Raw genomic sequence first — 25,997 nt, 5'->3', positions numbered from 1 at the left:
CACGCTACAGCACATCCAAAAACTGAGTACATTCATCCACAGTGAATCAGCTGGAGAGCAGGTGAAGCGCGTCTGGCTGATCCACGCAGTGCCTATGCGTGCGTGATCAAACTGGACGTGTGCCTGATCAGAACAGGTAATCGAACCCGCACGCGTGCATGTGACTGCATGATCCATGCAGCCACAGCGCCTGGTGATTGAAGTGGCTGGTTGCGTGTGAACAGAAACAGAAGGGTGTTGAAGAAAAAAAAAGGGCAGAGAGACAGCACTATCTCTCTCTTTCTCTGTGTCGCTCTCAATGCTGAAACAAGAAATAGGATGCTTGTGAGTTTTAATGGCAATATTTTCTACTTTTTTTTTGGGGGGGGGGGGGGGGGGGGGGCACACAAGGACTCTGAACTTTCTGATCTGATGTTCCCAGCCCATCTGGAAACAAAAATACGAGTACGTTTGCTTTTTACCATTCACAGAACAGAGCGCATTTCTACAATGCAAAATAAAAAAAGGAGGCAGGAGTGGACTGAAAGGCAAAAAAATAGCGAGGGCTTCATATGTGGTAGTAAAAGCATACAGAAAGTAAACATATGCAACTGTAAGCAAGATTAGGAACGCAACCATACGCCATCACACATCAGCCTACACAGGGACTATGCCAAGTCTGCACAGTTTTACAGCGTACTTCACATGCGTCACAACGCAACTTTATGCAAGCTCGGTGTGAAACGGGCTTACATTTCTGTTCCGTTTTGCTGCATTTTCCCCTGCCCTGTATTGCTAGCTTTGTTGCAGGTGTCAGATCGTTTGGTCAGATTTTTAACAGCTTTAGGCACACTCAAAACAGACAAATGGTTTCTTGTGTGAATTCTCAGATGTTTTATCAGATCATTTTTTTGCCTAAACATTTTACTACACCCAGAACAGCCAAATAATTTCTTTCCTGTATGAATTCCCATGTGTCTGTTCAAATTGTTTTTTTCTCTAAACCTTTTACCACACTCAGAACAGACAAATGCTTTCCCATCTGTATGTCTTCTGATGTGCGAGTTTAGATGGTTTTTGCCTCGAAATTTTTTATCACACACAGGACAGTCAAATGGTTTCTCACCTGTATGACCTCTCATGTGTGTGCTAAGGCTACCTTTTCGTACAAATCTTTCACCACACTTAGAACAGCCAAATGGCTTGTCTCCTGTGTGAATTATCATGTGTGTTTTCAGATTGCATTTTTGTCTAAATGTTTTACCACACTCAACACAGCCAAATGGTTTCTCCCCTGTGTGAATTCTCAGATGTTTTATCAGATCACATTTTTGTCTAAACATTTTACTACACCCAGAACAGCCAAATAATTTCTTTCCTGTGTGAATTCCCATATGTCTATTCAAAGTGTGTTTTTCTCTAAATCTTTTACCGCACTCAGAACATTTAAATGCTTTCTCACCTGTATGAATTGTCATGTGAGTGTTCAGATAGCTTTTGTCTAGAAATTTTTTACCACACTCAGAACAGCCAAATGGATTCTCACCTGTATGACTTCTCATGTGTCTGCTCAGACTCCTTTTTTGTACAAATCTTTCACCACACTCAGAACAGCCAAATGGTTTCTCACCTGTATGAATTCTCATGTGTATGTCCAAGCTCCTTTTTTGTACAAATTTTTTACCACATTCACAGCAGCCAAATATTTTCTTTCCTGTGTGACTTCTCGTATGTGTGTTCAGAATGCCTGTTTGTCTCACCTTTTCATCACACTGAGGACAGATTAAATGTTTCTTACTTCCTAAAATCTCCTTGCATTGCTTTGAATAGTTCACCTGTCCAAATGTTTTTCCACATACAGAGCATTTCAATTGTTTCTTTGCAATATCACATCTGTTACTGTTGACAAAGGTGTCACTGTTCTTTGGGCAGGTAGAATCCAAACTTTGCTGACCGTGTGATGTCAGTGGATTTTTTTCATTTTCTGTTTTCACAGGGACAACACTAAAAGGTAACTTGGTGATATCAGCGTCCTCCAGCTGGTGAAGCTGCTCTCCCTCCTGACTTGTCCAGAGTTTGTCTTGTTCATCTTTAATCTCCTGCTGGTCAACATTCAGATTCAAATCCTGCTGTCCAGGAAGCATTTCTTCTTCCTTCATCAAAAGGAAGAAAAGAAATAATTAAATTAATAAGATTAAGCAGAGTGGTGTAACTTGACAGTAGAGATTGCACTGATGCTGTGGAATAGTACATGAGCTTTCACACATCCTACTGGACCCACACTCTACAATTTAACAACTCTATTGCTTAGAGCAAGAGAATCAAACTGAGGCATTGTTACAGCTTGATAGTATAAAAATGGAAAGAAGTAACGAGTGATCACAGCTGAATGCAGAATGACTTAACATTAAATATTATGGCAGCTCAGAAGTTACAGGCCTTGTGTTATTTATGGTACTTTATGGTATTTATGGCTATTATATTTCAAATAATTTTAATGGTGTTTGGGTTTTTGATGATAATAAGGCTATAATGTCTTGTACCTACATTACTTCCAGCTTAGGGTTCAGAATACAAACTTTCACATGGCTCGAGCTATGTTTTTCGTCAATGGCATGATTACTCACCAATTCCTTTAAAACTTGAATTATGTAATTTTTGTCATTGGCTGCAAGCATCAGATGGTCCCAGATGTGTGTGATAACTTTCACGTAGCAAACTCATTTTTTTTTTTTTATGTGAGGCACACAAAATAGAAAATTATCTGCAGAAAGTCATTTTGACATCACGCCAACAACAGAGACAGAGACTATGAGGTTTTCCCACTGAAGACTGGTGTTTGTCTGGAATGTGTTTTGATCCCTACACTTCAATGCTTGCATGGACTTCGTGTGGGGTCGGGTTGTGGAAACCAGTGATTTATGTGCTTTTGCTGACAAGGAAAGGTTTATTGTCCTTTAATTTATGGACCAAGCTGTGATCTTTGTGAAATCAATGAATATTCTGATTACAGCACTTGAGAAGCTGAGTGAGGAATCAGAGTGTCTCAGTTTGCTATTGTCCTGGATCAAGATGAAGCTCCAGGCTTTCGACAACTTCCTGGACACAGCCACCAGAAGTATGTCTGTGTGTGGTAAAGATATTGAACTTGTATATTATCTCAGCAGTAACATTCATGTCTCTGTGTCTATGGACACACCTATGGAAGCACCTATGTGGACACCACTGGACAGAGGTGTCTGGCAATGCTCAAAATCTGTGTGGGCAAACAAAGGTCCAAGTATAGGGTAATGGTACTACCTGTGTTACTGTATGGTTGTGATACTTGGATGCTAAGGTGACGACTAGATGTCTCTGATAGTAGGTCTGTTTGCATGATCATTGAGTTCTGCTGGCAAGATTTTGTGTCAAACAACCGGTGTCTTTGGAAGAAAAAGATGAGCAGTATCACTTGCATACTGAGGGAGCATCAGCATCAACATTTTGGCCATGTGGCGCATTTCTTTGTGCATGATCAAGTGTGCAAATGCCTGAGTGTTGAGGACCCCAATAGGTGTTGAAGGCCAAGGTGATGCCCATGTATCACCTGGCTACAGTAGATGGTCATTTTCGAGATGTGGGGATCTCCGATTACAAACCCTGTAGCGGGTCTGTAATCAACCGTTTCTGCAGCGCGACTCCACTTTGAAGCTTGAACCAATGAAGCAATGCTTCGATCTACTGGCTCTTTTCTTTGATTCGCTGCTCTTCAGAAGCGGAAAGTCCGCTTCTTGAGCCCTCTCAAAGCCATTAAAATATGTTAATCGTGAGTCACTTTTGTGTGGATTAAAGTCACTAACTGGGATTCTTGTCTTGTTACAGTCAAGAAACGAGAATAGTCCTCCATTCTGTTGGCACAGCTCCAAACGCTATGCCGCTCTCTGCCAAGACAGTCCAGCTGGAATTAATAACTTCAAAGCGAATCGCCGCTTTAAATAAAATTACACCTCTTTCCAAACGGTGTAATATAAACAAACTACAACCGACTAAAATATTTTTTTCCTCCCAAAATGAGACGTCCTGCATTCTTTATGAATTACATCCTGACGTGCAGCACAGCCAGCTGTGAGAGCTCAGCTCAGATGTATGGAAAGACATTCATGACAATGTCCGAAAGGAAATGCTTTTGACAAAAACTACAGATTTTGTTTATTTCTATTTATGTCCAGAGATTAAGGATCCACCATGTAGAGTTTATTATGCCCAGAGTTTAAGGATCCAGTGAACAATTTCACATTTATTTACTTTAAGACTCAATAAAATGTTGTTGACATAGAAACCCTGTAAAGCCGACTTTTAGTACATAGACAATTCACGAGAGGTATCGATAAAAGTTCAGATCGATAAGCGGAATCAATAATGGTATCAAGAGCAATAAAATCTTATCAATACCCATCCCTAGACATTAGTCTTTAGAGAAAAAAAAAAAAAAAAACTGATTGGCAGCCAGGATGGGCTCAATTGAACAATTACACAGGGGTCAAAATTAAAAGATGCTTCTGTCATATTGAAAACTATACTACATTATTTGTCTGATCACAAAGATTCCAAAAAGGTACAGTTTGGACAGTCTATGACTGAATGTTATGGAGTTATGGGGTAAAAACAGCAAGAATGGCGACAAAGGTCAGTTTCAGTTTGTACAGGGGAAAACATTGGCCGAGGCGCTTATCATACATTTCGGGATGCTTTCTCAGCCACTCTGAAAAACAATTAAATGAACTAATAATAAATATGTAAAAATACAAAAGGTGAAATACAAATGTAAATGTATTAATTTTAATCTGTGTGAACTGAACTTTGAGCTAGTTCTTGCAAAGCACTGGTTGCTGTTATTTTTTTTTGGTGGTGGTGGGGGGGGGGGGGGGGGAGTATGTGACCTAAAATGTTTGAGACATCAAAGCACTACTGTCAGTCTATAAAGTACCAAACTAAACAGCAGACAACTCAAACATCAAATCACATGTTGTACTCAAGCAGTAAACCTCGATCCCGTATTCTGACCCCAACCTGGAAGTGCAGTTCCTTGACTGGCTGCTTGAGGCTGGCTCCAAAACAGAGCACATTCCCATATGATTCAGTGTTAAAATGTCCATATTTAGAGCACAAATAAACATGTTTACAGCCTGATACAGAAAATAGTTTTGGTCTCTACAGATCGTTTCCTCCTCCATGACAACTGTATGGGGGTGATTTTTTTTTTTCTAACTTCTTAATTTAAGATGTTTTAAGCCATAAAGTTATGTATAATTGTGGGTGTGGTTGCTTTAAGTGACAGCAGCTGAGCCCAGCCAGGACTCCTCTCATAGCCTCTGAATGCAGTGTCCGCTGGCAGCATCTGCTAGCTGTTGTGTTGTTATCTTTTTGTTTGGAGTATAGTATTAGAAACACCTGGAATAATGTGGGTTGTGTGGTAACGTCATAAGAGATCTTCTAAGTCATCTCCATTGCGATGTTCACACTGAATGAAACTCTTGTCTTATTTAATGTTGTATGATAACGGTGTTAGCACTTTTAGCAGCTGTCAGTAACCTCATCTTTTAGGTTTACTTAAAGCAAGTTAACTGAGAAAATAAGTGGCTCATAACTTTTACTGTCCACAACAAAGTAAACTGTAAGGAAAACCACCACACAGTCCCCAAAAATATGATTTAATAAACACCCGAACCGATGCTAGCCTCTTAGCTGGTGGTTCTGACTTTAAGAAGGGGGCTTTTTTGGTCACACACTGAGCCACCCATGCTCTGCTCCTTTATGCATTAATGAGTTCATTGTCAGTCAGTGCAGGTGGGGCTCTCAACATGGCGATGCCCAGACACAGGTGTCATTTTGGCTGTTCTAGGTCTCTATAGAAAACCAGTGGGTGATGTCACGCAGGCTTTGTCCAGTATGTATATACAGTCCATGGTTGTACTTTTGACAAGGACATGGTCCGAATGACATTGCACACCAGCCTGTATTTCAATATCATGCACATGTAGTTGCTGCACAGTGTGTGGTTCATACTGAGAGGGCATAATGTTCCGGAGGAAACTCACCGTGGTGTTGAAGATGACTTTCAAAATCTGATCTGAGTGAGAAGGGGAGGTTGTTCTCTCCAGACAAAAATTCAAAAGCAGCTTGAGACTCCGGGAAATCTTAAAAATAAGAAAAAAAAAAGTCACACGAAAGAGATCCATCAAGTGAAATTACAAAGAAAACAATAATCAAAGCTTGAGTTAGAATATTCCAATGTAGTATTAAATCAGTAAAATGATCTTACCTTACTTATTATTAAGTTTATCTTGAACAGAAACACAGTTGATAGTTTCAATTCTATACTGAACAAATCATTTAATGCAACAGTTAAAAAAAAAATTACACCATTATAGTGTACAACACAGGCAAGGGTGGTGGCCAAGTGTGCTTTGTTTTCAGAGCAGAAGGTTCCCGTTTCAAGACCACCTTTGTCCGTTCTCTCTGTAATGTGGAATTGTGTCAGTCAGGGCATCTGGCATTAAATTTATACAGCGCACAAATACCTCAAACTCTGTTTCATAAAAGCTGATTTTTTTTTTTCGCTCTTTTAGGTATTTTTCTGGCAAGAAACACGAACAATAAAGAGATGTTTTGTCACCATATATACCATATATAAATTGTGCAAACTGTTATATTAAGTAGAAGTGTCGGTTTATCCACTCTTGCAAATTTTGTTAAAAAAGGCTGATGCCACAGGCCACCAGTTGGTGCTAAACTTCCTCAAAATTAGCCAAGTCAAATACTCTGGCGCCCCCTGGTGGCCAGCACCATCAAGACCCCAATTTTCAGTTGCATTTGATATAGTAGGGCCTATATTTGTTGATAACATTGAAATCTGGTTGGGGACTTGATGGCGCAGAGGGTTATGGGCCTTTAAATACAGCCAATTTGGCAAAATGACCAGACTTTGAGCGCCCCCTATATTCAGCGCCATTGATCCCCCAACCTAATATGTATGTAAGATGAAAGAGTTTGCCTTCATAAGTCATTTGACAGTTAAACCAGCTTGGGGACTTGATGGCACTGAATGTTACACCACTTGAAAGATGGGAATTTAATGAAATATCAGTTTTTGTGTATTTTTGCCTTGAACTTTGATGACCCCTGGCAAGGTCACCGTTTTGTTTTCGGTCGAAAAATTTTGGTAAAGTTCATTTCTTGGTAGGTTCCATCTCTGAGCCATGTTACGTTGAAATCCTAGTCGGCGTGAATCACAGCCTGCCTGATCCTTAAAAAAATTGTCTCTTAATTGCACCTGTTTGAACTCGTTACTTGTATAAAAGACACCTGTCCAAACAATCAGTCACACTCCTATCCACCATAGCCATGACCAAAGAATTGTCTAAGGACACCAGGGACAAAATTGTAGACCTGCACAAGGCTGGGATGGGCTACAGGACAATATGAACGTAGCTTGGTGAGAAGCAATAGGGCTGCAGCTATAGATTATTTTAGTAATTGAGTATTTATCGATTCTTCTGGTGATTAATCAAGTAACTGGATAAAACGTACTTTTGCATTTTTAAACATCAATAGTCCAGGGCTCTCCCTAATCAATGGCACAATGTCACTGCACCAGTGTTGACATTTTGCTGAAATGGTGAGGGGATGTGGTTTCTGTTTTGTTTTTTCCCCCAACTTGTAAAATTTAACCATTTTGAGTTTGTTTTTTTTTTTTTTTTTTTTTTTAAAGGTTGGTTGACTGGGTCCCTGTGTTAATTTTTTTTAATCCCTTGCAATTCAGCAGAGGCATTTCAGCTGGAGGTTGAACATGCAACCCGCGCAATCAGTTTTATTTTATTATTATTATTTTATTTAAGTTACAGTGTTTATGAAGTGTTGTGTGTTACCCAAAAAAGCGAAAATTAAAGAAGCGAAACACTCAATGCGAGTCTGAGCAAGACACAGAAGAAAGAGTAGACTTTTGCTGAGAGGATCTTTCAGAAACTGTTTGTCAGTGTGGCCAGGGACAGAGCTGTGACCCGCCCGGTGTGAGCATAGTGCTGAGAGCTCCCCCACCGGGTAGACATGTATCGCAAGATTTTGGCAAACAACCTCCTTCCCTCAGTAACAGCATTGAAGATGGGTCGTGGCTGGGTCTTCCAGCATGACAATGACCCCAAACACACAGGCAAGGCAACTAAGAGGTGGCTCCTTAAGAAGCATTTCAAGTTCCTGGAGTGGCCTAGGCAGTCTCCAGACCTGACCTCAAGAGAAAATCTTTGGTGGGAGCTGAAACTTGAAACCTGAAAGATCTGGAGAAGATCTGTATGGAGGAGTGGACCAAAATCCCTGCTGCAGTGTGCAAACTTGGTCAAGAACTACAGGAAACATCTGACCTCTGTAATTGCAAACTAAGGGTTCTGTACCAAATATTAAGGTCTATTTTCTATTGTATCAAATACTTATTTCATGCAATAAAATGCAAATTAATTATTTAAAAATCAATGTGATTTCTGATTTTTTTTCCCGTAGATTCTGTCTCTCACAGTTGAAGTGTATCTATGATAAAAAAATTTCAGGCCTTTCCATTCTTTGTAGGTGAGAAACTTGTAAAATCGACAGCAGCTCAAATACCTATTTGCCTCACTGTAAAAAAAAAAAAAAAAAAAAAAAAAAAATATATATATATATATATATATATATATAAAACATCAGTTAAAGCTGCATCCCCAGATTCTAGGTAATAACTTGGACCATTCGCATGAACCAAACTGTTGCTGTACCACCTTCAGGACTAACACAAGGACTCTCATCACTTGTAGTTGGCTGTAGTCTTTTTTCTTTTTTAAAATAAGGATTACTACTGAGAAGTTATCAAAACCAGCACTGCTAATGCTATCAAGCAAGACTATAGCTATGCAACAAGTGAAAAGCTGATGGAAGTTCCTTCCATAGATCAACTGATTAGAGGTTTGAAATTCACATATGAGAAAAAAATGGTGAAAAATATGGTCTCACTGCTGCATTGCTTAAGCATGGCCCTGCTAAACACAAGGTCAGTGGCTATTAAAACTTTCCTTTTAAATGACTTCTTCACCTCCTGCAAACTGGATATTATGTGTGTGAGACAGAAATGTGGATTCATGCTGGTGACTATACCACATTTTCTGAAGTCCTTCCTTTAGATTGTTCGTTCTTTAGCTCGCCACATACCAAGGACAGTGGAAGCAGCATAGCCTGTTTAAATCTGAACTTCAGTGCTGTTTGTCCCAGCCTATGACAAGCTATTGCAGCTTTGAGCTACAGATTTTTGAACTAAACCTGTCATTTCCTGTCCTTTGCGCCATTGTATATTGTCCACCAAAATACCAGGGTTGATTCTGATGGAATGATTTTGCAGACTTTCCGTCTGGGATCGTGTGAAATATGATCATATTTTAATTTCCGGTGATTTTAATATACACGTTTGTTATGAATCCCAACCTCTGGTCAAGGACTTTTTAAACTTGATTGATTCCATTGATTTTACCCAGTGTGTATCTGGCCCAACACATGAAAAGGGGCATATTTTAGATCTTCTGTTGTCTTATGGTTTGTCTGTCTCTACTAATGAAATCTGTACAACTACATGTATATCTGATCATCTACCTGTGTTGTTCACTTTGACGCTTCTGTGTTTGGTGGATAAACCACCTGACTCCAAGTGCCTCCGGCGCACTATTAACCCTTCGACTGCCACACAGTTTTCCGCTATTTTTAATGATTCTTTATGTGCACTTGATTACAGATTGATTACTGTTACAAATAATAACCACAAGCCTCAGGTTTTGTTCAATGTTTTAAACTCTCTTATTAATCCTAGTGATATCTCCCCTCATGCCAACAACTACTCTTTGTAATAACTTTTAACAATATTTTCTATCAAAAAAGTGTCTGCCCTTAGACCAGCTCACTCAGGTGTTAGGCCTATCATGGACCCTGATCTTTCTCTATGCACTGCTGCCCTTGACCAGTTCAAGCCTTTGTCTTTCTCCCAACTGTCTGATCTAGTTAACCATATGTGTCCTACAAACTGTCCCTTATCATTCCTCCTTGCCTCATGTTTTTGAATCAGTGGGAGCTAGTATTCTGTCGCTGATCAACACCAGTCGTAGGTCAGGCTGTGTCCATTTAGCCTTTAAACGTGCTGTGATGAAGCCTTTAATTAAAAAGAAAAATCTTGATCTTTATTTTATTAAAAAGAAAAATCTTGATCCCTCCATCTTTTTAAATTTTAGGCCCACATCTCAGCTTCCCTTTTCATCCAAGGTTTTTGATAGAGCAGTCTACATCCAGCTGCAGTCATTTTTAGCTCAGCACATCTGCTGAACAGTGAATGTTGCACACTGATGCACTATTATGTACATAGGCCATTACACAAGTATATTTTATATTTCACCTCTTATGTATATTTCCATTGTAGTACATTGCTCTATTATATTCTATTGTTCTTACCATCATGCTTATTTTATGTTTTGTTTTTTTCTTCCACTTATATTTAGATATTTATACTTAGAGTAATTTATATATATATTTGGGCATCCAGTGTGGGCAGCAAAGTAAGAATTTCATTGTACAGGGAAACGTGTTTATTTACTGTGCATATGACAATTAAAGCTTTGAATCTTGAATCTATGAAAAGTTTCAGTTTGGCTTCAAATCCAGACATAGCACTGAAACTGCCCTGCTGAGAGTTTTTAATGATTTGATTTTAGCTGCTGACTCAGGTAGTCTTGCTATCCTGATGCTTTGTGCAGTGTGTGGGCATTGCAGGCTCTACTCTCAGCTTGCTCACTTCCTACCATACAGAGCGGAGCTTTTCTGTGCAGTTGGGTTACTTTTCTTCAGGTGTGGCCCTACTGACCTGAAGAGTCCTCAAAGCTCCATTCCAGGTGCTATTCTTTTTGTTTTGTATAATGTTGCCCCTCTCTGGTGTTTTTCAAAAATACCAAATTTCTTTCCATTGCTTTGCCAACGATGTCCAGTTTTACTTGCCACTAAGGTTGTTAGGCAATGACCCGGGCACCCTGAGTTCCAACATTCAGTCATGTGTAAGGAACCTTATGGTGATTTTTGACAACCATTTTACATATTTTACATTTGATAAGCAGATCAGTGGTGCTGTTAAAGCAAGTTTTTTCCAACTCCATTTCTTACCCAAGCCCAAGTTGACCTCAAGAAGGTCATCGTGGTCACCTGTATGTCAGCGTGGATCAGACCGCTCTCAACCACCTTAAGCTAATTCAGAACGCTGCTGCTCGTCTTCTCTCAGGCAAGAAAAAGCATGACCATATTACACCAGTTTTGGCCTCTCTCCATTGGCTTCCGGTCCTATATCGTGTTGATTCTAAACTTCTTTTAATTGTTTTTAAAGCCCTCAATGGCCTGGCCCCATGTACCTTTCCGAGCTTCTGCTTCGTTACACCTCAACCAGAGCCTTAAGGTCTTTTTAACAACTGTGGTTGGGGCTGCCTAAAACTAGATTAAAGACAAGAGGTGACAGGGCCTTTGCAGCGGCTGCCCCCAGGCTTTTGAAGAGTCTACCCTTCCACATTAGACTGTCCCTGACCCTAGAGACTTTTAAATCTTCTTTAAAACCCTCTTCTTTTCTCTGGCGTTTCTGAGATAAGCAAATTCATCTCTATTTTCTGTTCTATTTTTTATTGTTTTTATTGCCTGCTGCAATTTTATTGTTATTTTTAATTTATTTACTTATTATTGGGTGTAAGATGGTGCCCATTTTGTTTTTGTACAGCGCTTTGGTTGGCCACTGTCATTTAAATTGAATTGTAATAATTCCTTGGGAGGAATAAATAATCCCCAGAGAACATGATATATGCATAAACATTTTGATCATGTTCAGGGTTTTGTAGTAAGCAAGATAAAGGCCATACCTCCTCTCATCACACAGGAATCATTGTTTGTGTGTGGTGCCTGTTCAAGATTTGTACATTGCAATGTATAATAAATATATTACTTCTACATACTATATATTAGAGTAATATTCTTTTCTAATGTTGGTATTGTGCCATTATTATCGCGCTTGTTTCTTTGAAACATTAACTATTCATAATTAATTCTTTGGAAATCATGTATATTCATATATTTCTGCTTTGTTTAAACATAATTTGGTTGCCTACTTTACGGCCATGAGCCACTGCAGTGAATATGTGATTCACAGTTAATACATTTACAAAACATAAATAAAAGCTAGCTTTCATCAGCTAGTCCCGCCGCTAACGTCCTACTATTGTAGCCTGCCAATAAGTCGTAAACGTACATTACTGCCTTTTCGCAAATATACACTTACAGTCTGTTACCTGCTAAAACGTTCCATTCCATGGACTCTGACAAATGACGTGAATTAAAACGCTAATTTTCAGATGTTTGAGAAAAACAGCTGACGTCACAGAGCAGACTTACACCTCCGTCCAAGCAAAAAAGTGATTGGCTCAGACAGATCAGCCAATCAAAACACTTCTACTTGGACGAACGAGATTTGTCTTTTTATTGATTAAATGTTTAAATAGACTTATTTATTGAATATTTATTAGTATTAAATATTTTTTATTAAATAGACTTATTGATTAAATGTTAAAATAGATTAAGTAGACCATTTTTAAAGCGTAAATTTATTTTCAGAACCATTGTTGAAGTTGCTCTCTTGCAAACAGGCCATCACCCCCCCAAAAAATCTTATATTGTATACTGGCGAAAAGATGGTAGTTTGCTTTGTAGTATCTTTTAGTGTGCGGAAAGGACTGAGATCTGTGGCCCGTTGCACAAAAATAGTTTAAGGGATAAAGCCGGCATATGTGTTCCGGTTGCACAGAGGCAGGATAGTTTAAGATACGATAAGATAAAACTTTATTGATCTCACAGAGGAGAAATTCACGTTAAGTCAGCTCTTAAGAAAACACACAGGGTGGGTGCAAGTAGAGGAAAATGTTCATCAGCTGTGCAAGATAAGCAATAATAATAATAATACTTGTAACAGTACAAGACATAAGAAATGAGGTACAAATAGAATATATATATATATATATATATATATATATATATATATATATATATATATATATATATATATATATATATTATACAAATAATGGATGGTAAGGAGTCCAACATAGAAAAATATTGGATGAAGAAAAGTTATATTGGACGAGGCGTAGCCGAGTCCAATATAACTTTTGGTGAGCATGTCACAACATGTCTTGTGAGGCTTCAACACGGTGGCGCGTTTTCTCCGCCATCAGCTTCGTGCCCAAGCCATTGGCACGAATTTCACCGCCACTCTTTTCATGGCAAAATCTTCTGTCACAGTGGAATGTGCCGAAAAAGTGCTGATGTCCACCTCTTCCACAATTTCTCGGATAGTCACACGACGGTCCCGCATCACCACAGCGTTCACTTTGGAAATGATCTGGTCATTTCAGCATGTTGATGGCCGACTGGAGCGTGGCTCGCTCTCCACCGTTGTGCGGACGTCTTTAAACCGGTTGTACTGCTCCTTAATCTGTGTGATGCCCATAGTATCGTCACAAAAAGCCGTCTGAATAATCCAAATGGTTTCCACCTGGCTGTCGCCCAGTTTCTGGCAAAATTTGATGCAGTCGCGCTGCTCCAGTCGTTCCGCCATTTTCCTTGCAAAGAAAATCTGACGAGAGACAACACCCATCCTCACACAAAGGCTGCTTACCAGCAAACGACACAATCAACAGGCGTGAAAAAATTCACGCATGCGCACGAAGGTTCAAGGTTGGCTCATGCAAGCACACGTGATTCAAATCCATCAGGTTTTTGAAAAAAATAAAAAGGTCGGATACTTTTCTAACAGCCCTCGTATAAACATGATTGGGATTGAAAAGGAGATAGGAGATAGGAGCATCGTCTTTCCAATATGTGAAAGGAGTTTAGATGTGATAAGGTGACATTAGTGCTGGGATTTGTAAACGAGTTGTTATTGCACATGATATGTGGACATATTAATATTGATATTGCACGTGATTTATGGACATATTATTGCATGTGGTTATTTCACAGTGTTATTGTACAGTCTGACAGCAGCAGGGATGAACGCCCTGCGGTATCGTTCCTTCTTGCATTGAGGGTGCCTCAGTCTGTCACTGAACGAGCTGGTCAGCTCTACTACAGTCTGGTGCAGAGGGTGAGAGGAGTTGTTCATGATGGATTTGAGCTTGGTTAACACCCTCCTCTCAGCCACCTCCTCCAGACAGTCCAGAGGACAGCCCAGGACAGAGATGGACTTCCTGACCAGCTTGTTCTGTCTCTTTCTCTCCCGCTCTGTGCTGCCCGGGGCCCAACAGACGACAGCATAGAGGAGAGCAGGTCTTAAGCAGATGCCTGCTCACTCCAAAGGATCTCAGTCTCATCAGGAGGTGGAGGCGACGCTGACCTTTTTTGTACAGGGCGTCGGTGTTGTGAGCCCAGTCCAGTTTGCTGTTGAGGTGAACACCCAGGTATTTGAGACTGTCCACAGTCTTTATGTCCTCCCCCTGGATGTTCACCGGTGGGTGAGGTGGTGGTTTCCTCCTGAAGTTGATCACCATCTCCTTCGTCTTACTGGTGCTGAGACACAAGTGGTTGCGCTCACACCAGTCCACGAAGTCTGTGATGACCGACCGGTACTCCAGCTCGTTCCCCTCAGACACACGACCCACAATGATGGAGTCATCCTAGAACTTCTGGAGATGGCAGCTGTCTGTGTTGTAGGTGAAGTCCGAGGTGTAGAGGGTGAAGAGGAAAGGTGAGAGGACAGTGCCCTGGGGGGCCCCAGTGCTGCACCTTACCACCTCAGACTGACAGCCGCACAGCCGCACGTACTGTGGGCAGTCAGTGAGGGAGTCGATGGTCCAGGCAGCAAGATGTCCATCCACACCTGCGTCCTCCAGTTTCCCCCGCAGCAGTGCCGGTCTGATAGTGTTGAAAGCGCTGGAGAAATCAAAGAACATGACTCTCACAGCGCTCCCGCCGGTCTCCAGGTGGGTGAGCACTCGTTGCAGTAGGTAGATGACAGCGTCTGGGGTGCAGTGGAGGTGACCAGGTGGTAGAAGGTGGTGGGTCAGAGAGACTGGAGGGCTGGCTGCTGGAGATGTGTGGAGAGCCGGGAGCAGGTGGGGAGCAGGCGGGGAGCAGGCGGGGGGCAGGCGTGGAGGAGCCAAAACGGGTAAAGTAACTGTTTAGCATCTCTGCAAACTGAGAATCCCCATCTGCAGTCCTGCTGGCACCCTGCCCAAATTCGGAGGCGGTCTTGAGGCATCTCCACACGTCTCTGACGTTGTTCCGGGCCAGCTGCTCCTCCATTTTCCCTCCATACACCTTCTTGGCTGCATGGATCTTCCACTGGAGCTCCTGTTCGACTCTACGCTGCTCCTCTCTGTCTCCCGAGTTGAAAGCCCTCTTCTTCTGGTTCATCAGGGCCTTCAGCTCGGGGGTCACCCAGGGGTGGTTATTGGTGAAGTACCGTACCCTCCAGGTGGGCACAGTGCTGTCCACATAGAAGTTCCTTTAGTCAGTGACACACTAGGTCAGGCCATTGATGTCTTCACCATAAGAGTTTTGAAACATGCTCCAGTCTGTGGTTCTGAAACAGTCCCTCAGCCTCTCAGTGGCCTCTTCAGTCCAGAGTTTCACTGACCTTTTGTGTATTCGTTCTCTTCTCACCCTGGGTGTGTATTGGGGGAGCAGATAAACGAGGTTGTGATCAGAGCATCCCAGCTCTTCAATTTTTCTCAACAGGCTCTCAAGAAAAACCACAACCTGAGGGAACTTTAGTGAAGAAAATGAAGTCCTGCTCGGTCGCTTTTGTCGTTACGTTGTACGGGAGGTGAAAGGAGAAGGTGTTTTTGGAAAAGTGGCCAAAACCTCACACAAAGACTTTTTTCACCACTGACTCACAGCCTGGGCTGTGCACAGTCCACTCAGTGGTAGCTCCAAAGATGTTTTTTTACAAGCGCTATGGGGGAGCTTGGCATTTTTATGAGAGTGCTATGAAATAAAGGCTCGTGTGTCAAGACAGCTCTCTGCTAAACCTCTACCATTTTTACGGGCATGCACACACACACACACACACACACACACACACACACACACACACACACACACACACCACACACACACACACACCACACACACACACACACACACACACACACACACACACACACACACACACAAACATAGCTACGTTCTCATCTGCAACAGTCACTGGCAACACAAAAAATAGCAGATTGTTCAATACAAATATTCACAGACCTGCACAAAAAATGCCAACAGCAGGCAGAGGAGAAAATCTTTCACCACTGATGTCTTCAAAACAGCACAGTGCTCTTGTTGTTGTGGTTGAGAGCAAAAGCATCAATGATTTGGTTGGTGCCCAGGGCCCGTGTTCTCTGAGGGTTAACTATCAGGCGTGACACCTGATCACTGGTTTGTCCATCCCCACTACTGTTCCTCAGGTAGTTCTTTAGGTGACGCAGACTTGACTTCTTTCCAATTCCACTCATGGATATTTGGACAGCAAAAACCGAACCTTTTCAGCAACGTGAAACCGACTACACTCACTACAGTACAACGACATCATTACATCATTGAATGTGATGTCCTTGAATCTCACATTCACATGTGTGAAAAATTAGGTAAAATGTCAAATATGATTACACTCATTTGGTGTAAAACAATCAGTCCTGTTTATGAATGCTTATTTTCTTTTATGAGTTAAATATTTATCTAATCACATACGTAAATCCAAAACCACCAAATGTGCATCTTCCTAGGGAGAACTATTGTGAAAGGATGTAAATAACTGATGTAAATAAAGTCCAAGACTTAGTCAGTAATGTGGAAATGTTCATGCATCCATCCCCTGACTTGTCTGAAGAAAAGTGGTAATAAAACTGATTATTTACAGGTATTATATCAAAGCGTTCCGTAACTTATGCAACCCATCATCTTGGTTTTTATATTTTTAATTAATTTATATAAAGTTGTAGAGATTTACTTTCAGATTTACTTTAATGAAGATAACTGTAAAAATGTTTATATTTTGTATTTAAATGGCATAGACACATAAAAATGAGTGAAATACCAAGAGTTCCAATACTTTTGGAAGGTACTGTAGCTCTGAATCTGTACCCTCAGCGGCTTCTAATGAATGACATCATGTTGTTGCTCTTAACAGTGTAATTTAACAGTGTAATTTAAGATAAGTTATTTTTTCTTCTTGTTGTTGGTGGGACAAAGCACTGGCGTCCTCCAGCTCAGGCTGAGAAACACCCAGAGCAGACTAACACTGAGGACTTATTTAAAAACCTTGACTTTATTCACAAGTAATTTCCATAATAGGGAATTAACATATTTCCAGACATCATCTTCCAAAACAAGGGTGGAGAACAGTTTTCAGCTGTGATGATGAAGCTGCACAACATGTCAGATTAAAAGACTTTATTTACTCTGTGTAGCGCTTTGTAAAGTTCTAGCTTCATTTGCTACATTGAGTAGCTCCACATCTTCTCCGGTTTTTGTGGATGCTTTACAGAGCCACATACAGACCTGACATATGTACTACAGCATTGTCAAGTGGTTTCACTGGATCTGTCAAACACTGAATGGAACACTTTTTGGAAATGACAAAGATAAAGATAGTAAAGTCAAAGTTCAGTTTCAGTGTGGACAAGTCCTTAAAAATATGAGATGAAATGAAATGAAAATAATAAATGAGCCATTAATTTCTTGGAGGTGCTATGCCTTATCCGAGAGCTATAGCGCCAACAAATGCCCCCCTGGCGCCGCCCCTGAGTCCACCATGGATAAAGTCTTGTTCATCTGACCCAATAAAAATGAAAGCTCCAATGTCTAAGATCTGTACTTAATACACCACACTGGATGCACATAAAATAAAATGCCAAAGACTCACTGTCAGTAGAGATAATGGAGACAAAGGTTTAATTGAAGTACTGTAGAGCAATGTCTTTTTTTTTTTTTTTTTGGTTGAAAGTGTATTAAGGTGACAACCAATCAGAACCACGGAAATGACTGCAATTGATCTGTTAGTTGGGAGAAAAAAAATTGCAGCCTTGCACATCCATCCCACCCACTAGCATCAGGCCTATTTAATTTATATTTTGGGCCAAATCCCTTTTGGACTCCAGATCTCAAACTCATGAGATCCTACATATGTTGAGCCTGTACAAAATAATGCAACACAAATAAACTTGTTCCCTTTCTTTCTCTGCAGATGCTGCAAGCTCTGGATGCCCTGAAGAGCACTGGTGTGATCCACACAGACATCAAAATGGACAACATCATGTTCGTGGATCATGTGGAAAAGCCATACCAAGTCAAATTAATTGACTTTGGTTTGGCGATTCCACCTGACCATGTCAGTTTGAACATGACATCTCAGCCTGTGAGTTACAGGTGGGTTCATCCTGGACAGTTTGTGTTTTAACTGTATAATTCTAATCCAATTACATTTGTTCCGCAAATCTGCTTGATTAATCGTGTGAGATTTCAGACCATAAAATATCGCGTTGTCGGTGGCAAAATATTTAATCGTTTCACATTTGATGTATTACTCTGCATCCTGATCACGCGCATTGCTACACAGATGTCAATAATGGCACTGTTAGCTGAGAGCAAGCAAAACTGGCAGAGCGATGATGATGCCGAAATGGGTGAATTTAAGCTACCATACGAAAGTATTGATGTGGATTCTGATACAGACTCAATGCAGTTGAAGAGATGGAGAAATCTGTGGGTCTGCTGAGACGCTGTTGCTACAGTAAGCTTCGCCGCGGTCTTGAAAGCTGAAAACACGGATCCAGGTCGAATTACTTACAGAAAAATAAACCGTGCAAACAATGGAATTGGATTAGAATGGGAATAGCCCCCTTGTGTCTGATGATTTGCGGACGTTAATGCTGGATTTTAAGGTTGCAAAAGGAGGAGGTAAAATGGATATTTGCAAGTGTAAAATCCAGCATTAACATCCGCAAATGATCAGACACAACAGGGTTATTCCCTAAATGACAGCTGAGGTTATCATTAATTTAACATAGAAATTCACAGTTCTCAGTGGTTATTAGTCATATCTTGTGGTTTCATATCATCAGATGTTTTATCCTTTACACATTGTAATTTCTGTCTTATCTTCCATCGTCAGGGCTCCAAAGGTTGTACTCGACCTCCCCATCACTGAGGCCATTGACATATGGAGCCTCAAATGTGTCATTGCCTCCTTGTATCTGGGCAGGAACCTCTTTCGCACAAACTGGTGAGTAATGTGATGGAGCTCGGTTTAATTTCACAATGTCTCACAGACAAATATCAAAACCCAGAGAAAACAAAGTAGAATGTCAGCTGATTTAATTGGATATATTCTCTCTCCAGCTCAGCAAAATCATCCAGGTCCTGGATCAGCCAAGAGATGAGCTGCTCAATCTGGGCCTGTTCACCGATTTATATTTTAACCAAAATGGGGACTTCAGGGGACCAGCTTGGACACTTATGGTATTGCAGTGCTGCTCTGCTTCATTTTTGGCTATTGCTTAAGTTATATTTCAATATTTACAATATTCTTTGTTTTTAGACAACAGAGGACGCCGTAACAACGCTGACTGTGTGGTCAAGGATTGAAGAAGTGTTTGGCAAAGAAGCAAAGACAGTTCAGTCAAATGTACAGGAGTGACAGAGCAGCCCCCAGTCAAGTACACCTAAAGCCACTGAAGAACAAGGTGATAGTGTTTGGGATAAGGTTTCATCAAAGGATGGACCTGAAACCAATGCTGAGTCAATGACTTTATAAAAACTGATTTCACCACGTTAAAGGTGCCACATACTGCCAGATACATTTTAATCAAACTTATTGTTTGGGTTTCATGTCAAATATTTTTACAGTCCCGCATTTTATTTATTATGTACAAGTATGTAAAAATTCCTAGTCTTCCATGTCCTAGCAAACTTTCCGTTTTCGCAGTGTTCATCCTTGACCCAAATACATAATCATACCAAACAACAAATGTCAGCTCTCCCCAGTTTTTAAGTGATCGAAGCGTTACACATGCATGCACGCATACACTCACACAGAGGCCACCTGGCTATTATATACATCGCCTGGCAAAAATTATGGAATCACTGGCCTCGGAGGATGTTCATTCAGTTGTTTAATTTTATAGAAAAAAAGCAGATCACAGACATGACACAAAACTAAAGTCATTTCAAATGGCAACTTTCTGGCTTTAAGAAACACTATAAGAAATCAGTCAGTCCACTTGGTGCAACAGCTCTCCAAGGTGTGATCACTCGTTTTTAGATGCAGACTAACGAGCAGATCTGATATGATGCAGGTGTTAGTTTTGGGGATGAAAATTTACAAGGTGATTCCATAATGTATTCCTCAGAATTGAGTGATTCCATATTTTTTCCCTCTGCTTGGTCTAAAAAAGTAACCGTTACTGACTGCCACAATTTTTTTCCTGATTTCTTATAGTGTTTCTTAAAACCAGAAAGTTGCCATTTGAAATGACTTTAGTTTTATGTCATGTCTGTGATCTGCTTTTTTTCTACAAAATTAAACAACTGAATGAACATCCTCCGAGGCCGGTGATTCCATAATTTTTGCCAGGGGTTGTAGATTCTTCTTCAAGTCATCTGGCTTTGGCAGGTCTAAAATTCATCATTATCAGACTTCTCTATTGACTTCCTTTGCTTTGAAATAAGAGTACAGTCCCTGTTCTCCTGCCTGAAGAAGCAATGGACACTAACCTCCTCTTGGTCTTGATCGATTCTGCCCACAGCAGTAGTAGTTGAGGAGGCTGTCATGTCCAAATATGTGTGCAAGCCATGTTTACTTCCTGTTATTACCTGAATTAAACCTTTCTGTTCCCCCTATTCTCCTTAAACCTCTTCATTACATACTCTTTCAAATTTATCTTTCTCAATCATCTCCAACGCCACATTTCAAATGCTTCTAATCTCTTACAATCATCCTTTTGACAGAGTCCATGTCTCTGCTCCATATAGGAGTACACTCCACATGAGAGTCTTCATCGTTTTTACATTTATGCTGAGACCTTGTGTAAGATCTTTCCTTTTGTTGAATGCAGCTTTGGCCAATGCAGTTCTTGTACAAACTTTAACAGAGCATCTATCATCCTCAACCAGTGTGCTTCCAAAATATTTGAAGGTTTTCACTTGTTCTTGAGATTCCCCATCAACTGTAATATTAATCCTAGATGTTTTTCTTGCTAATTTCATCACCTTTGTCTTTTTGGGATTTAACTTCATCCCATATCTTCACACCACTTCAGTTACTTTGTCCATCATATGTTGTAGCCCTTCTTCTGTGTTGGTAGTCACTGCGTGGTCATCTGTAAATCTCATGTTTGTGTTGGGTATCCCCCAAACTTTACACAGTCAGTTACCGACTCTGTCTACTTTACCATTGCTTCTGTATATATGCTGAACAGCAAAGGGGTTAAGAGGGGACAGTACGATACACTGCTACAAACATGACATGAAAACACTAGCTTTTGTTTCGTTCAACATTTGTGACTGGGATTGCTTCTAATTTTTTTAACAATATGATCCCTTTAATAATCCAGAAGATGGCAGTGTGAATACCAATTTTCCACACATTTACTATATGTGCTGCTGAATCACTTAAACAGAATTTTCAGTTTTTAAATTGCTTTTTTTTCACAAATGAAAACATGACATATTTACAAATACAGATTTATTTGTGAAAACCAACACACACATTACAGTAACTTGTGTGTTGGTTTTTATAAACTGACCAACCACTGATGACAGGAAGCTCCATTTTCCCATAATGCCTTTTGGCATGTGTCTGTAAATGCCAAAACCTTCAAATGCATGCATTACTTTAAAGCTAAAACATAGCTGATATTCCCACTTTGCAAAAATGACTGAGGTGATGTTAATTTCAAAACCTGTCTGGAATTAGTTTAAAATGTTAACAATAAGACAAAACTGCGTTGCTGTTCATGACTCCTCCGGCACATCTGCACGTTATGGCTGTGAAAATAAATTAACTTTTCTCTCTCTCCTTCCTTCTTTGTCATCAGGTCTCTTTCGCTGAGAGAAGGCTGATCTTAGAAGTGCTGGCTCGTTGTTGTTTTTGACTGCTTTTGAATTTCCTCAGAACTATCAGTAGCTGCCAGTGTACTGGAGTCAATACTAAAAGTTTAGCTTTTAGCTGTAACTTTTGCTAAATTTTTTAGGGGTTTATCAGTTTAGCTTTATAAAAGTTAACTTCTCAGTTAGTGGATTAACAGTTATCGAGCTAACGTTTTGGTTAGCTGTGCCCACCACTGCTGTAATATCACACAAATTATTCATGTTTAAATGATCAAAACCAGGTGACTTAAATAATCTCTTCCTGTCTTTCCTCCTCATTAAAGATAAAGCACCTGGTTTGTTCTTGTTGCTGCAGAAAGTACCATAGGGCGGGGTGGTCATGCACAAGCAGGCAGGCACACATGCAGACACACGAAAGTTCAAATTAACCTCTATAATCACTTCCGAAAAGAATGCTCAGCTACATGCCTCACACACGTATAAGTCTCAGATATTGGTGGATTTGTGCAGTACAATTTTAATTGCTGCTCAGTCTGTCCACATTATTTTGTCTTTATTCCAAATACACGTGTGATGTCACCTCCCACTCAAATTGCGTGTTGGGCTGTCACCTGACAAAACTCCTTGTGTCATTTTAAACGTAAGTTCTTACAACTTCTCTCCTTCACTTGGCATCACCACAGCAGATCAGATATGGATCTGTATGTTGATATGACACAAGTCTGCATGCTGATATAGCACAAGTCCATATCCTGTGTCATAGCTTTGTAGTTGCAATATTAGGACACTGGACAGAAGTCTTGTAACTATTTGTGCGTGACTTTCATTACAATAGCAATCAATGTGGACTACACAGCAGATGAGGACCGCAATGCGGACATAGAAATTGGACCTGCCACACATAATGTAGACAGTTAACCTGTGAGATCAGCTTTGAATCAGATATGCAATAAATCCAATTTGAACTGGCAGCGTGAATAAAGCCTGAGAGCCAGGTTTCTCTCTTGGATGCATTCTCATGTGCTTGGTCAGATGGCCTTTTTGTACAAATCTTTTACCGCACTCAGAACACGCAAATGGTTTCTCTCCAGTATGACTTTTCATGTGCGAGATCAGGTTGCCATTACGTCTAAATCTTTTACTACAGTGAGAACAGGCAAGCGGCTTCTCTTCTCTATGTATTCTCATGTGTGCAGTCAGACTTCTCTTATGTCCAAATCTGGTACCACACTCAGAACATGCAAATGTTTTCTCTCCTGCATGAATTCTTGTGTGTCTGACCAGGTGGTCCTTTTGTCCAAATTTTTTCCCACACTCTGAACATACAAATGGTTTCTCTTCCGTATGAATCTTCATGTGTGCAAACAGATTGCTGTTTCGTCCAAATCTTTTACCACACTGAGAACACGCAAATGGTTTCTCTCCTCGATGAATCCTCATGTGTGTGATCAGACTGCTCTTATGTCCAAATCTTGTACCACACTCAGAACACACAAATATTTTCTCTCCTGTATGAACTCTCATGTGTGCAATCAGATTGCTCTTATGTCCAAATCGTGTACCACACTCAGAACATGCAAATGGTTTCTCTCCTGTATGAATTCTCATGTGTGACATCAGACTGCCCTTCAGTCCAAATCTTTTGCCACACTCAGAACAGCCAAATATTTTCTCTCCTGTATGAATTTTCATGTGCGTGATCAGAGTGCCCTTCTGTCCAAATCTTGTACCACACTCAGAACACGCGAATGGTTTCTCTCCTGAATGTATTCTCATGTGTCTGATCAGAGTGCAGTTGTTTCTAAATTTTGTACCACACTCAGAACAGGCAAATGTTTTCTCTCCTGTATGAATTTTCATGTGAGTGATCAGATTACCCTTTCGTCCAAACCTTTTACCACACACAGAACATGCAAATGGTTTCTCTCCTGTATGAATTCTCATATGTGCAATCAGATTGCACTTCTGTCCAAATCTTTTACCACACCCAGAACAGCTAAATTGTTTTTCACTTTCTTGGCTTCCCTTTTGTTGCTTTAAATAGTTCATGTGACTACATGCTTTACCACACTGAGAAGAATGAAACCATTTCTTAGTCATAATACACCTGTGAGGACGAACAGAGACATTGTTATTTGTCTGACAGTTTAAACCTGAACAAAGGTCTCTGGTCTGTTTCCAAGCATGTCTGTTGTTGCGCTCTGTTTCAGAACTACCGTTGGTATTTAGTTGTAATAGACTATCTTGCCCCAAATTCCTGGCTGAATGTGGCCCTCCAGAGTCCTCTCCATCACTTTGGTGCTGTTAGTGTTCTGGTACAGTTGAGCTGCTGGCTATAGGTCCAGCCCCTGCACTCTGTCTTCACTCTGGCTTTGATACATCTGTGATCGTGGTTTTTCATCATTTTCACTCTTCACATGGATAGCAGCGAGAGGGAACTTAGTGGTATCATGCTCCTCCAGCTGGTGAAGCTGCTGTCCCTGCTGACTGATCCAGAGTTTCTCTTGTTCCTCTTTAATGTCCTCCTGGTCAACACTTAAAATTCCACTCCTGTTTGTTTTAGGACAAATTTCTTCTTTAATCAGCAACAACCTGCTCATGTCTGTAGAACCAATGAACTGGTAACATTTAGAAAAACATTCACAAAAAGTAACGCTACAGAGTGGTGAGTGTGACCTGACTGCAGTAAATTGTTACCCTGATGGAATGGTTAGTATGGAAAATACACATCAGGGAGAATTTATTTCACATGTGATGATTAGTGCAAATTAATCAAACCAATTTTTACCTTGATAGGATACAACTGGACAGAATTTACATCATCAATAACAGCTGAGTGCAGTGCAAGTTCCTGTTAAATAATCTGGCTATTATTTTTTTTTTAAAACACACTAAATTGTGTTGTACCAGGAACAGGCCCACCGGCAGTATGACGAATGCTGGATGACCCCTGCCTGTGGTGCAAACTCCTGTGTGGACTTATCAAATTCATCATCTTTTCTTTTGAATAGAATAGAATGCCTTTTATTGTCATTATACGATATACAACAAGATTAAGAGCCAACTCCAAATCAGTGCAGGCAAGTAAGAAAGAAAAGCAGCAATATCAAATAATGAGTATCAAAAAATATATATACGATGTAAACAGACTGTAAAGTGCACGGTCCAAGATAGTATGTACATTGCAGAATAAGTATGTTATTATATACATTGTTAAAAATTATAAATATTGCACATTATGGGATGGAATGTTGCACATTTTGCTATGTTGCTTGATTACCTGTTTTCTGTTTCTTCAGCTTTGTAAAACTTTGTATAATCCTTGTAACTGTTAGAATGGCCTCAGCAGTGCCTCACCCCTTTGAGTCTGGTCTGCTTGAGGTTTCTTCCTAATAAGCGAAGTGTGCATCTCAGGCCGCGTGGTGCATTATGGGTAGGCTAAACTGTTCGACTACCAACCCACAAGCTATGGCGGCGGAAAGCAGTGAGGAGTGCTGTGTTTTGGATCATTTCAACCTCTGGAAAGTTGACGATTTAAAGTGTTTTTGTAAGCTCCGCGGATTGCCTGTTACAACCAGGACTACGTACGGCAGTGGACAGAAGCGTAAAGAAGAGCTGGCTGTGCTTGCATGTGCTGCATTGTTACAGAAACTACCGTTAGTGTCGAAGAGAGAGCCGCTGTCGAAAACTGATTAGTTGGAGACAAACAATTTCGACCCCTTGAAGTCTAACCATCCGTCAGTTAGTTGCCTTCAAGACTGAAACTGTGGATACTGCAGAATATTTGGTAAGCAGGGATGAGAAATCGCTACGCTGCCGGCTTCATAATGACGACAATGAAGGTGAATCTCACATAA

At 40.5% G+C, this 25,997-nt stretch overlaps 2 protein-coding genes across 5 annotated transcripts in view; both read right to left on the bottom strand.

Moving 5' to 3' along the window:
- Positions 1–395: 395 nt before the first annotated feature.
- LOC117522504 (gastrula zinc finger protein XlCGF57.1-like) overlaps positions 396–25,997 on the bottom strand; it is a 55,420-nt gene continuing 29,818 nt past the window's right edge. The window contains exons 1-3 of one of the 4 annotated variants that reach the window (XM_034183937.1): positions 12,339–12,444; positions 6,057–6,155; positions 396–2,132 (exon numbers count right to left, since the gene is read on the bottom strand). In XM_034183937.1, coding sequence (XP_034039828.1) covers positions 729–2,123 — 1,395 coding nt within the window. In that variant the 5' untranslated portion in view covers positions 2,124–2,132; positions 6,057–6,155; positions 12,339–12,444 and the 3' untranslated portion in view covers positions 396–728. Of the gene's footprint in view, positions 2,133–6,056; positions 6,156–12,338; positions 12,445–24,620; positions 24,743–25,997 lie in introns of those variants that run through there. The other 3 variants (XM_034183935.1, XM_034183936.1, XM_034183933.1) reach the window with 3 other exon arrangements.
- Positions 22,843–24,624, bottom strand: LOC117522519 (gastrula zinc finger protein XlCGF8.2DB-like). Its single transcript, XM_034183961.1, has one exon. It carries the CDS (start codon positions 24,238–24,240, stop codon positions 23,068–23,070), a length of 1,173 nt encoding a protein of 390 aa, XP_034039852.1. The 5' UTR covers positions 24,241–24,624; the 3' UTR covers positions 22,843–23,067.

The sequence above is a fragment of the Thalassophryne amazonica genome, chromosome 12, assembly GCF_902500255.1.
Source record: "Thalassophryne amazonica chromosome 12, fThaAma1.1, whole genome shotgun sequence".
NCBI classification, from domain to species: domain Eukaryota; kingdom Metazoa; phylum Chordata; class Actinopteri; order Batrachoidiformes; family Batrachoididae; genus Thalassophryne; species Thalassophryne amazonica.
This window is presented reverse-complemented; position numbering and strand designations above follow the sequence as displayed.

Bases quoted from the DNA above. Each gene is read 5' to 3' on its own strand.
- LOC117522519 (XM_034183961.1), bottom strand. From the start codon at position 24,240: ATGACTAAGAAATGGTTTCATTCTTCTCAGTGTGGTAAAGCATGTAGT.